The following is a 14,330-nucleotide window of genomic DNA, read 5'->3' on the forward strand; positions in this document are numbered from 1 at the left end:
CTGCCCCAAACTTTCCAGAACGGCCTGTTATAGCGCCACCAGGACAGATTTTGTCCAAACATCACGCAAATTGGTACACAGTCTCTCTAGAGCCATTCAATGAAACAGGTCTTTCAGATTTCTCAGACTCCATCCTGATTGGTTAAGATTGGCTTCCAAAGTTCACAGGAGTGCTCCGTTTCAAACAAAATGCTGCAAATCATGAACACATCGTGTGATTTCCGTGAAATTGTGCACCCACATTCCCACTAGGCCCAGGACAAAATGCCACATGAACAATTTCAACTCAGCCTCAAGGTGGCGCTATAACTGGCCGAAAAGTATTTTTACCTCTAACTGCACGGATCTGTGGATAACCTGGTGGAGACCTGTGCCCAGAAGGGCACTTTTTCTAGTTATACACTGCTTTGGGGGGCGGAGGGCCATTGTACAATACCCGGTAACCTGACACCTCTCGTGACTTAGGTCACATTCATACCAGAGAGCTTTGCTGCGATTAAAACGAATCCTGCTGCGCATTGTCAGAAAGTGCGCTTCGTTTGGCAGGTGTGAAGGCTCATTCGAATCCTAATGCGCAGCAAATAACCGCATTTTTCTCCGCCCAAAAACGTGGGTTTCGCTTCGCTTCGAATCGCACTTGACTACGATTCGGTGCAGGTGTGAATGCAATCCGCAGTAAATAAAGGAAATGAAGCAAACATAATGTGGCGGGTGAGGAGCTGAACACAGTTGGAGACGGTTAAGGCATATTCTACGCAGCGCAAAGATGTCCCGTTACTGTGGATAGACGTGGTCGAATAAGGAGACTGAAGCCCTGATCGAAATGAGGACGTGTAGGCTACATTAATCAATTGCTTAAGAAAACACATAAAAACACTGCAGTGTATTATAGCCTACATAATATTCTGTCTGTCTCTATTCTATTCTATTCTGTCTGTGCGTGCCGTAAACATGGAGTGCTGTCACTGTGTGGGACTGGGGAGTTATATCAGTGCGCTCATGCAGCGCTGTGCCTCCATGCCCAAAAGAACAGTGTGTGGCGGCTGCGTGCGTAGAGAGAGAGAGAGGGGGTCCCAGACGGCACGACACATGCACGTTATGAGTGTAATTTTATCACCATAGATTTCACTGTGTAGGCTATAGTTTATGAACGGAACACATTGATAAAGGTCCCCCTTGCTGCGTTTCCAATTGCTGCGAATGACAGTGTGAAGGCAAACCGAAGCCAATTAAATATGCAAGAATCCCAATTCCCCGCCCTTACGGATCTGAGTCTACCGAAGTATTAGGTGAGAATCTGACCTTAGGCCCAATCCCAATTGCCTCCCTCAAGCCCTGAGCCCTGGACCCTCATTGACTTTAATGACGTCAGCTGTAAGTGCTTGAGGGTGAGAGGCTGTAAGGGCTCCACATTGTTGTGAAAGAAATGGGACAGCACTTTGAAGATGAGTCCGCCATTCATGACACTTTGCATCACTTTATAAAGACTGTCCTTATTCACAGCCAGTGCCTACCTACATGCTTTGCCTATTTATACATGTATATTATGTTTATTTTAGTATTTAAGCTGATCGTTTTATTATTAGTTTAATAAATACACTTTCCTGTGTGATATGAGTTGTAATATTAATATATAATACTATTCATTATACATTTCATTTCCATATTATTTTACTTTGCTACTTTTGTCATTTCTCATCATGTTTCCCTTATTATTATTATTGTTATTAAATATATAGCCTATATCCTTCCATTCCGTCTCCTTTTGAGAACAGTGAGAAAGCACTATTGTGTTTGTTGACATTCTAATCGCGATACATAACTAATTTGCATAATGAAATGATTGACGTTCGGAGGATCCCCCTCATTCCACTGGTAACGCTATGAACTGTGGGTAATTTATTTGCTAAAGTCAGCCCAAAGTCAGCATCGACGCTTACTTTGGCAAAGGGCACATAAAGGGGCGGGGCTGAGCCCTCACTGACTTACCGATTTCAAATGGGACATCCCTCAAGCCCTCGCAGACTTCACATGAACGCGCAGCTAAGTCAGTGAGGGCTCATTGAGTCAGCAAGGGAGTGGATTGGGATTGGGCCATAATGCTTATTGCTTAATTCTAGTGTGGGAGGAACGAGGAAGTGTGTCTCGTTCCCTTCCCCCCATCGCCCCAAACAGTCAGAAGATCATTTGGGCGATATTTTCCCTCTGCTCCCCAGCTCTTCTCTGCTCAACAAGGTGTACACAGGTATATATAAAAGGTACTTTTATGCCGTTAGTATGTTGTGTTTACACTTAACCTGTGGTTAACAATAAGCCTACAAAGAAAAGCGAAGTTCTTTGTTTACCCAGGGAAGTGGACTAAACTCGAGATGCTTGTTTACAGCCACACCCTGGCCTGCTCATAGAACATTTCATGGTAGGGGTTCATGTATCTCTGAATATTTTTCTAATACTAAACTAAGCAACAGCTACCTATAGCCTTAAATATTTTCAATATTATTAGCACTTGTATTATGTCTTCTGTAATCTCAGCATCATTGAAAATGAAGACTTTGTCCTTTTTATAAGACAATAAATAAAGGTTAAATGTTCTTTTCTGAGTTTAAGTTAGTGACGGTGCAAAATAATTTGTATTATACACCAAAGACAAGCCCCTTGGCATTCTATCTGTTGAATTATCCTCCATTTTCAATTAATCTTAACATTAAAGACATGTATGACATACAAATACACTGAAAAACATGAAAAAAGGAATAACAGTTAAATAAAGTTACAAATTACAATACGATAATTATTGCAGGGAAGATTGCCCATTTTTAGCATTTCAATTAATTCAGTGAGTGAGAGAGACAGTCATTTGAATGCTCAGCATAGTAGCCTAAACCCACCATCACAACTTGTTTAGAAGTAAATTCAAATCAATAGCATAGACACTCACTGGCAGACAGTTGATCACAGCCTGACAGAAGTGGGTATGGGTAAGGGAGGGAGCAGTGCTCCACCTTGTGGTAACAACTGGCATTGGCTGTGCAAAGAAAACTGTGCTGAAAACATAAACTGTGCTCACAGTAAGACGCACAGAGAGACAGATGTCATTGAAATGAGCATTATCTATACACAACAAAGTGTGAATATCTAGCTATAAAGCAAGTCTTCTCACTTTGTGCTATCTAGATCTAGCATAGTAAGACAAGACACAACACACCAGATACAACCGTTCTCAATGTGTGAAGGACCGTCGTTTGGCTTGTCGCCATCAACATTCTGTGTAGACGTGTCATGATCAGTTGTTTGTGTGAACCAGGTAACCAACCAGTTTGACAACCTCTTCTCTTTCCTTGTCTGTCTCTGTCTGTAGCCTCGGAAACCCAGACATTTTTGTCTGTCTTTCTGTCTGTCTGTCTCTCTCTCTCTCTCTCTCTCTGTCTCTCTCTCTCTCTCTCTGTGTCTCAATTTTCAACAGGCTTTATTGGCATGACATTTTACAAGTGTTGCCAAAGCACAATCACAGATATGACAAACAACAACATAATTAACTTAAAAAAAATAATACTTGTGACAGGAATTGAGATATTTTGCAGCCAAAACTGCTCATTGTTTCTGTTCCCCCAGAAGGAGTGGTAATTTCTCCCTTTCTGACGTCTCTGTCATACTTCGGAATTCTGGGAAATTTGTTTTGTCTGTCTGTCTGTCTGTCTGTCTGTCTGTCTGTCTGTCTGTCTGTCTGTCTGTCTGTCTGTCTGTCTGTCTGTCTGTCTGTCTGACGTGTCCGTGCACATTGTCAAAGTCTTTCTCAGGTTTGTATCAGTTACTGTGGTTAGGTAGTCTGCCACAGTATACTGTTCTGTTTAGAGCCAAATATGTTTCTAGTTTGTGTTGTGATTGTGTGAGTTCGTTCTAATATGTGATGCATTTATCTTTTTCTTTAGTTATAATCTAATAGTCTCTGTCTCTCTCTCTGTCTCTCTCCTCTCTCTGTCTCTCTCTGTCCCTTTCTCTCTGTCTCTCTCCTCTCTCTGTCCCTATCTCTGTCTCTCTCTGTCTCTCTCCTCTCTCTGCCTCTCTCTGTCTCTGTCCCTCTCTCTGTCTGTATGTTTATCTAATCAGGACACAGAAGTAATTTTATTATCCAGTCCAAAGTCTACAGTACAGAACCAGAACCAAGGGTGGTGTACAGTACAGAACCATGGGCGGACAGGATTCATGACAGGTAAAGATTCAAACACACATGTGATGACTTGTAGGTCTACATCATACTATTATTTTAATGAGTGTTTGTTCAGGTTCAGAGCGAGCCTTTGGGGGGTTTTATGATACATAAACAGTAATGTGTTATGACTGACTGCACACAGGGTCCTACGCATAACATCTAGTTATGACTGACTGCACACAGGGTCCTACGCATAACATCTAGTTATGACTGACTGCACACAGGGTCCTACGCATAACATCTAGTTATGACTGACTGCACACAGGGTCCTACGCATAACATCTAGTTATGACTGACTGCACACAGGGTCCTACGCATAACATCTAGTTATGACTGACTGCACACAGGGTCCTACACATAACATCTAGTTATGACTGACTGCACACAGGGTCCTACGCATGACATCTAGTTATGACTGACTGCACACAGGGTCCTACGCATAACATCTAGTTATGACTGACTGCACACAGGGTCCTACGCATAACATCTAGTTATGACTGACTGCACACAGGGTCCTACACATAACATCTAGTTATGACTGACTGCACACAGGGTCCTACGCATGACATCTAGTTATGACTGACTGCACACAGGGTCCTACGCATACCATCTTTGTGGTGTGAATTTGTCCCCAGTGGGACAATAAAGATGAGATTTCATAAGATGAAGCGGTGAATTAATATTCATAACTGGAGTCTGGACATTTTATTCAAAGGATTTACTCTTGTTTTCTTTCTTAAGATTTATGTTTCGGGGCTTGTATGCCTTTATTGATAGGACAGTAACTCACAGCATATTATGGGGAGTAACACGCAGCAAAGGTCGTTGGGATCGGGACTCGAACCCACGCCTCGCTGTCGGGCTGGATTACCAGCCTAGGTGCCCGGCCCGCTAGGCCGGCGCGGGCCTGCATGCACCTGTTCTAATAGGCTCTGCATTACCCACACCCCTGGCCAATAGGACGCATCATGGCCTGCATGCACCTATTCTAATAGGCTCTGCATTACACACACCCCTGGCCAATAGGACGCATCATGGCCTGCATGCACCTATTCTAATAGGCTCTGCATTACACACACTCCTGGCCAATAGGACGGGCTCCTACGGCTACCTACAACCAGTGTTGATTTAGTTTCGTCGACTGAAACTGACGAGAAATGTTCGTCGACTTCCTTTTTTCACTGGCAAGAATTAAATGAAAACTAAGCTATGATGACTAAAACTAAGACTAAATATACTGACAATTTTGTCAACCAATCAAAAAATATACATTATACATTCAATATACATTAAAAAAACTAATAAAAACTACTGTGCTGCCTTTGGAATGGCAGTTTGGTAAATGTTTAATAATTCTGTCATTTAATTAAGTTAGGTTAAAAGGTGAAGTGTATTGTACATCATTTTTGTTTTGATTGTATTGCTGTATTGTTGTATTGTTCTTTCTGCTTTGGCAATGTTTTCTCATGCCAATAAAGCCCTTTGAATTGTATTGTAACAGGTTTTTACTGCCCTCCAGTGGTGGAAGTAGAAAGTGAAACGAAACTCAGTAGGGCCAGCATTTCCAGTAAAACGAAACTCAGTCAGTAGGGCCAGCATTTCACCACGGAACAGTGAGCTGTGTGCATGGTCTGCTGATAATTATTCTTTAATGCTTTGCCTTGGACATTATTGTCTGTAAGTACTTTGAAGTTGTAGTTAATCGGTTCAAAGAGTATATTTAATTTAGAATGTGATTTTTGCAGAATGCCTTTGTAGTTGGTTATTATGTGTTTGGAAATTGTGTAAACACTTGTGGTCTGCATGTTAGTTTACTGCTGCAGTAGCAGTAGCCATTTTCTGTGTTTCTTGTGTACCTAGTTCAGTGCAAATAGCCTACTAATAACTATGCATACTCACACACTCACACATATTTCCTGTGTGTTAATTAATTTGTTTGTGTATTTCTGTATTGTTTCAGTTTTACAAAATTACCTGCAGAGACCCAGTAAATTCTACAAAGTCAAGCCTCTCAGAACACTGTTAACTAGCTGTCTAGCTACACATGGGCACGTGTTGTAAGGGCAGCATAGAGGGTTTCACTACACATTATACCCACAGACTGGTTGTTAGAGGGTTTCACTAGACATTATACCCACAGACTGGTTGTTAGAGGGTTTCACTAGACATTATACCCATAGACTGGTTGTTAGAGGGTTTCACTAGACATTATACCCACAGACTGGTTGTTAGAGGGTTTCACTAGACATTATACCCATAGACTGGTTGTTAGAGGGTTTCACTAGACATTATACCCATAGACTGGTTGTTAGAGGGTTTCACTAGACATTATACCCACAGACTGGTTGTTAGAGGGTTTCACTAGACATTATACCCACAGACTGGTTGTTAGAGGGTTTCACTGGACATTATACCCACAGACTGGTTGTTAGAGGGTTTCACTAGACATTATACCCACAGACTGGTTGTTATAGGGTTCAACAACTTGGGATTCCCCAAAAGGAGGCAAAACACCATATATGCCGGAGAAACTGTTACTTTTACCCATAGAGTGCTGAGTGACATGTCTATTGTATCTTGAAAACACATCCCATGATTTTGTCAAAGTAACTCTACTGCACCAATAATATTTGTGTCCTTCGATGCATCTCCTTTGTGTTGACATAAATAAATGGTTAAAAAGTGTGTGTGTGTGTGTGTGTGTGCATGCGTGCGTGCGTGCCTGTAATCTTTTTTTTTTTTTTTAAGATATTTTTTGCGGCTTACGCCTTTTATTGGTTTTTTGAAGGGACAGACAGTAGGCTGACAGGAAACGGGAGAGAGATGGGGGAAGACATGCAGTAAAGGCCGTGTCGGGCTCGGGAGTCGAACCCGCGGCACACTGCGACTGGATTACCAGTCGGGTGCCCAGACGGTTACGCCACCGCCTGGGCCACGTGCCTGTAATCTTGACAGGTTTCCTGAAGACCAGAGATGAGTCAGTGTGAGGAGAGAGAGGAGGAGGGAGCTGACAAACATCACATCCACAGACCAGAGTCTCCACATACAAAGTATGTTAATCCTGCTATTTGATTTTACTTATAAACATCACGGTTACATTTTGTTTTTGTATTAATAACAAAATAAAAAATGACGATCCTTAAGTTATTCACATATTGAATAAATGGTCTTCTTCGTTTCTATGATTCCAGAAGTCTGTACCACAGAGCAGGGTCTCCAACACCCAGCCTTCTGTCTATGAAGAGTGACCTGTCTAAAGGAGAACCTCCTAACTTCAGTAATGAACCTGGACCTCCACACACACAGTATGTCAATCCTCCTGTTCACAACACTATAAAGTATGACCAACAGCAACGATGTAGATCAATGGAACATTTCTATGATGGACTTACTGTGTGTGTGTGTGTGTGTGTGTGTGTGTGGGGGTGTGTGTGGGGGTGTGGGTGTGTGTGTGTGTGGGTGGGTGCCGTACACAGCATTTAGTCAGGGGATATTAATAAAATCTGGGAATACATTTCTTACCAAGAATTTTCTTCACCAATGTGTTTGTAAAGGTGTCTACTAACATATCTATAGTCACCAATGTGTTTGTAAAGGTGTCTACTAACATATCTATAGTCACCAATGTGTGTGTAAAGGTGTCTACTAACATATCTATAGTCACCAATGTGTTTGTAAAGTTGTCTACTAACATATCTATAGAGTCACCAATGTGTTTGTAAAGGTGTCTACTAACATATCTATAGTCACCAATGTGTTTGTAAAGGTGTCTACTAACATATCTATAGAGTCACCAATGTGTGTGTAAAGGTGTCTACTAACATATCTATAGTCACCAATGTGTTTGTAAAGGTGTCTACTAACATATCTATAGTCACCAATGTGTTTGTAAAGGTGTCTACTAACATATCTATAGTCACCAATGTGTTTGTAAAGGTGTCTACTAACATATCTATAGTCACCAATGTGTTTGTAAAGGTGTCTACTAACATATCTATAGTCACCAATGTGTTTGTAAAGTTGTCTACTAACATATCTATAGTCACCAATGTCTTTGTAAAGGTGTCTACTAACATATCTATAGTCACCAATGTGTTTGTAAAGGTGTCTACTAACATATCCCACATTGGTTTCTATTCAACCACCCTAGGGGTGCAGTCAGAACTGCAGCATCACTCCCAATCTTCCGCCGTAGTCTGAAAACCCACCTTTTCAGACTCCATCATGGCCCATAGCACTTACCCTACCCCCTTAGATAGCATTTCTGTAGACTTGGATAGCATTTGATACAGACTTATAGCATGTTATGTAGACAGCACTATAATTGCATTGTATGTAGTCATAGCACGTCATAGTACATATGTATAGCATAGTAGTATAGATGTATAGTTTATATGTATAGTTTCATTATATAGATATTCCACTGTTACTTTCTTAGCTTACGCATGTTTCATGATAAATGTTTTTATGTGATCTATTCCCATGCTTTTTTGTTCTTGCTTAATGTAAATTGCTCTGGATTAAGTGCGTCTGCTAAATGCCTAAATTGTAAATTGTAGGGGAATTTTTGACAGCTGCTGAAAGTTGGGGTGCCATACAACCATTATAAGGCAAAATGTTTTCAATTTCATTATGCTTTAAGGTGCATGTGACGGTCAGCACATTAGGGCATATTTGGGCAAGTGGCTATGGCCAAACTAGGGGGTCTATGGCCAGTTGGCCACACTAGGGGTCAAATTAGGGGGTTTTCATGATTCTGAATCCATTCCAAGCATTAGTTTTGCATGAAAAACACTCCTTGGACTTGTGTGCCAGAAACTGCTTTCCATAAAGCAATTATACATTTTGAACTCACAAAAGTGACTACTGGCCAATATTAGCGCGTCTTTTCCGGTACTTCTGTTTTTTATTAATAATAAAATAAAAAATTACGCTCCTTACGTTAATTCACATATTGTACACATATTGAATAAATGGGTTTCTTCGTTTCTATGATTCCAGAAGTCTGTACCACAGAGCAGGGTCTCCAACACCCAGCCTTCTGTCTATGAAGAGTGACGTGTCTAAAGGAGAACCTCCTAACTTCAGTAATGAACCTGGACCTCCACACACACAGTATGTCAATCCTCCTGTTCACAACACTATAAAGTATGACAAACAGCAACGATGGTGTGTGTGTGTGTGTGTGTGTGTGTGTGTGTGTGTGCCGTACGCCGTACACAGCATTTAGTCAGGGGATATTAATAAAATCTGGGAATACATTTCTTACCAAGAATTTTCTTCACCAATGTGTTTGTAAAGGTGTCTACTAACATATCTATAGTCACCAATGTGTTTGTAAAGGTGTCTACTAACATATCTATAGTCACCAATGTGTTTGTAAAGGTGTCTACTAACATATCTATAGTCACCAATGTGTTTGTAAAGGTGTCTACTAACATATCTATAGTCACCAATGTGTTTGTAAAGGTGTCTACTAACATATCTATAGTCACCAATGTGTTTGTAAAGGTGTCTACTAACATATCTATAGTCACCAATGTGTTTGTAAAGGTGTCTACTAACATATCTATAGTCACCAATGTGTTTGTAAAGGTGTCTACTAACATATCTATAGTCACCAATGTGTGTAAAGGTGTCTACTAACATATCTATAGTCACCAATGTGTTTGTAAAGGTGTCTACTAACATATCTATAGTCACCAATGTGTTTGTAAAGGTGTCTACTAACATATCTATAGTCACCAATGTGTTTGTAAAGGTGTCTACTAACATATCTATAGTCACCAAGGTGTGTGTAAAGGTGTCTACTAACATATCCCACATTGGTTTCTATTCAACCACCCTAGGGGAATTTTTGACAGCTGCTGAAAGTTGGGGTGCCATACAACCATTATAAGGCAAAATGTTTTCAATTTCATTATGCTTTAAGTAGCATGTGACGTGTCAAACTAGGGTGTTTTCATGTTAGTTTAGCACAAAAAACACTCCATGGGCTAAACATGGCCATAGCCGTCATCACAAATGTGATGAGGTCAGCACATTAGGGCATATTTGGGCAAGTGGCTATGGCCAAACTAGGGGGTCTATGGCCACACTAGGGGGTCTATGTCCAAACTAGGGGGTCTATGGCCAAACTAGGGGGTCTATGTCCAAACTAGGGGGTCTATGGCCAAACTAGGGGGTCTATGGCCAGTTGGCCACACTAGGGGGTTTTCATGATTCTGAATCCATTCCAAGCATTAGTTTTGCATGAAAAACACTCCTTGGACTTGTGTGTCAGAAACAGCTTTCCATAAAGCAATTATACATTTTGAACTCACAAAAGTGACTACTGGCCAATATCGGCGAGTCTTTTCCGGTACTTCTGTTTTTATTAATAATGAAATAAAAAAATACGCTCCTTAAGTTATTCACATATTATACACATATTGAATAAATGGTCTTCTTCGTTTCTATGATTCCAGAAGTCTGTACCACAGAGCAGGGTCTCCAACACCCAGCCTTCTGTCTATGAAGAGTGACCTGTCTAAAGGAGAACCTCCTAACTTCAGTAATGAACCTGGACCTCCACACACACAGTATGTCAATCCTCCTATTCATAACACTATAAAGTATGACCAACAGCAACGATGTAGATTAATGGAAAATTGCTATGATGGACTTACTGTGTGTGTGTGGGTGTGGGTGGGTGGGTGGGTGTGTGCCGTACGCCGTACACAGCATTTAGTCAGGGGATATTAATAAAATCTGGGAATACACTTCTTACCAAGAATTTTCTCCACCAATGTGTTTGTAAAGGTGTCTACTAACATATCTATAGTCACCAATGTGTTTGTAAAGGTGTCTACTAACATATCTATAGTCACCAATGTGTTTGTAAAGGTGTCTACTAACATATCTATAGTCACCAATGTGTTTGTAAAGGTGTCTACTAACATATCTATAGTCACCAATGTGTTTGTAAAGGTGTCTACTAACATATCTATAGTCACCAATGTGTTTGTAAAGGTGTCTACTAACATATCTATAGTCACCAATGTGTTTGTAAAGGTGTCTACTAACATATCTATAGTCACCAATGTGTTTTTAAAGGTGTCTACTAACATATCTATAGTCACCAATGTGTTTGTGTCTACTAACATATCTATAGTCACCAATGTGTTTGTAAAGGTGTCTACTAACATATCTATAGTCACCAATGTGTTTGTAAAGGTGTCTACTAACATATCTATAGTCACCAATGTGTTTGTAAAGGTGTCTACTAACATATCTATAGTCACCAATGTGTTTGTAAAGGTGTCTACTAACATATCTATAGTCACCAATGTGTTTGTAAAGGTGTCTACTAACATATCCCACATTGGTTTCTATTCAACCACCCTAGGGGAATTTTTGACAGCTGCTGAAAGTTGGGGTGCCATACAACCATTATAAGGCAAAATGTTTTCAATTTCATTATGCTTTAAGTAGCATGTGACGTGTCAAACTAGGGTGTTTTCATGTTAGTTTAGCACGAAAAACACTCCATGGGCTAAACATGGCCATAGCCGTCATCACAAATGTGATGAGGTCAGCACATTAGGGCATATTTGGGCAAGTGGCTATGGCCAAACTAGGGGGTCTATGGCAAGTTGGCCACACTAGGGGTCAAACTAGGGGGTTTTCATGATTCTGAATCCATTCCAAGCATTAGTTTTGCATGAAAAACACTCATTGGACTTAGTGTGTCAGAAACAGCTTTCCATAAAGCAATTATACATTTTGAACTCACAAAAGTGACTACTGGCCAATATCAGCGCGTCTTTTCCGGTACTTCTGTTTTTATTAATAATGAAATAAAAAATGACGCTCCTTAAGTTATTCACATATTATACACATATTGAATAAATGGTCTTCTTCGTTTCTATGATTCCAGAAGTCTGTACCACAGAGCAGGGTCTCCAACACCCAGCCTTCTGTCTATGAAGAGTGACCTGTCTAAAGGAGAACCTCCTAACTTCAGTAATGAACCTGGACCTCCACACACACAGTATGTCAATCCTCCTGTTCACAACACTATAAAGTATGACGAACAGCAACGACGTAGATTAATGGAAAATTGCTATGATGCACTTACAGCCCGTGTGTGTGTGTGTGTGTGTGTGTGTGTGTGTGTGTGTGTGTGTGTGTGTGTGTGTGCGCCGTACACCGTACACAGCATTTAGTCGGGGGATATTAATAAAATCTGGGAATACATTTCTTACCAAGAATTTTCTTCACCAATGTGTTTGTAAAGGTGTCTACTAACATATCTATAGTCACCAATGTGTTTGTAAAGGTGTCTACTAACATATCTATAGTCACCAATGTGTTTGTAAACGTGTCTACTAACATATCTATAGTCACCAATGTGTTTGTAAAGGTGTCTACTAACATATCTATAGTCACCAATGTGTTTGTAAAGGTGTCTACTAACATATCTATAGTCACCAATGTGTTTGTAAAGGTGTCTACTAACATATCCCACATTGGTTTCTATTCAACCACCCTAGGGGTGCAGTCAGAACTGCAGCATCACTCACAATCTTCCGCCGTAGTCTGAAAACCCACCTTTTCAGACTCCATCATGGCCCATAGCACTTACCCCACCCCCTTAGATAGCATTTCTGTAGACTTGGATAGCATTTGATACAGACTTATAGCATGTTATGTAGACAGCACTATAATTGCATTGTATGTAGTCATAGCACGTCATAGTACATGTATAGCATAGTACTATAGATGTATAGTTTATATGTATAGTTTCATTATATAGATATTCCACTGTTACTTTCTTAGCTTACGCATGTTTCATGATAAATGTTTTTATGTGATGTATTCCCATGCTTTTTTGTTCTTGCTTAATGTAAATCGCTCTGGATTAAGAGCGTCTGCTAAATGCCTAAATTGTAAATTGTAGGGGAATTTTTGACAGCTGCTGAAAGTTGGGGTGCCATACAACCATTATAAGACAAAATGTTTTCAATTTCATTATGCTTTAAGTAGCATGTGACGGTCAGCACATTAGGGCATATTTGGGCAAGTGGCTATGGCCAAACTAGGGGGTCTATGGCCAGTTGGCCACACTAGGGGTCAAACTAGGGGGTTTTCATGATTCTGAATCCATTCCAAGCATTAGTTTTGCATGAAAAACACTCCTTGGACTTGTGTGTCAAACAGCTTTCCATAAAGCAATTATACATTTTGAACTCACAAAAGTGACTACTGGCCAATATCAGCGCGTCTTTTCCGGTACTTCTGTTTTTATTAATAATGAAATAAAAAATGACGCTCCTTAAGTTATTCACATATTATACACATATTGAATAAATGGTCTTCGTTTCTATGATTCCAGAAGTCTGTACCACAGAGCAGGGTCTCCAACACCCAGCCTTCTGTCTATGAAGAGTGACCTGTCTAAAGGAGAACCTCCTAACTTCAGTAATGAACCTGGACCTCCACACACACAGTATGTCAATCCTCCTGTTCACAACACTATAAAGTATGACGAACAGCAAGTGTGTGTGTGTGTGTGTGTGTGTGTGTGTGTGTGTGTGTGTGTGTGTGTGTGTGCCGTACACAGCATTTAGTCAGGGGATATTAATAAAATCTGGGAATACATTTCTTACCAAGAACTTTCTTCACCAATGTGTTTGTAAAGGTGTCTACTAACATATCTATAGTCACCAATGTGTTTGTAAAGGTGTCTACTAACATATCTATAGTCACCAATGTGTTTGTAAAGGTGTCTACTAACATATCTATAGTCACCAATGTGTTTGTAAAGGTGTCTACTAACATATCCCACATTGGTTTCTATTCAACCACCCTAGGGGAATTTTTGACAGCTGCTGAAAGTTGGGGTGCCATACAACCATTATAAGGCAAAATGTTTTCAATTTCATTATGCTTTAAGTAGCATGTGACGTGTCAAACTAGGGTGTTTTCATGTTAGTTTAGCACGAAAAACACTCCATGGGCTAAACATGGCCATAGCCGTCATCACAAATGTGATGAGGTCAGCACATTAGGGCATATTTGGGCAAGTGGCTATGGCCAAACTAGAGGGTCTATGTCCACACTAGGGGGTCTATGGCCA

The 14,330-nt window shown here is 40.4% G+C and overlaps 1 protein-coding gene across 1 annotated transcript in view; it reads left to right on the top strand.

The window, feature by feature from the left end:
* Window positions 1-2,210: 2,210 nt before the first annotated feature.
* Window positions 2,211-14,330, top strand: part of LOC310867054 (uncharacterized protein) — a 39,381-nt gene continuing 27,261 nt past the window's right edge. Inside the window, exons 1-8 of the mRNA XM_083776847.1 lie at window positions 2,211-2,258; window positions 4,108-4,210; window positions 7,166-7,260; window positions 7,402-7,515; window positions 9,212-9,325; window positions 10,678-10,791; window positions 12,129-12,242; window positions 13,587-13,700. Coding sequence (XP_083632973.1) covers window positions 7,184-7,260; window positions 7,402-7,515; window positions 9,212-9,325; window positions 10,678-10,791; window positions 12,129-12,242; window positions 13,587-13,700 — 647 coding nt within the window. The 5' untranslated portion in view covers window positions 2,211-2,258; window positions 4,108-4,210; window positions 7,166-7,183. The remainder of the gene's footprint in view (window positions 2,259-4,107; window positions 4,211-7,165; window positions 7,261-7,401; window positions 7,516-9,211; window positions 9,326-10,677; window positions 10,792-12,128; window positions 12,243-13,586; window positions 13,701-14,330) is intronic.

This window comes from Protomyctophum parallelum (genome assembly GCF_964188405.1).
Source record: "Protomyctophum parallelum genome assembly, chromosome: 11".
Lineage (NCBI taxonomy): Eukaryota > Metazoa > Chordata > Actinopteri > Myctophiformes > Myctophidae > Protomyctophum > Protomyctophum parallelum.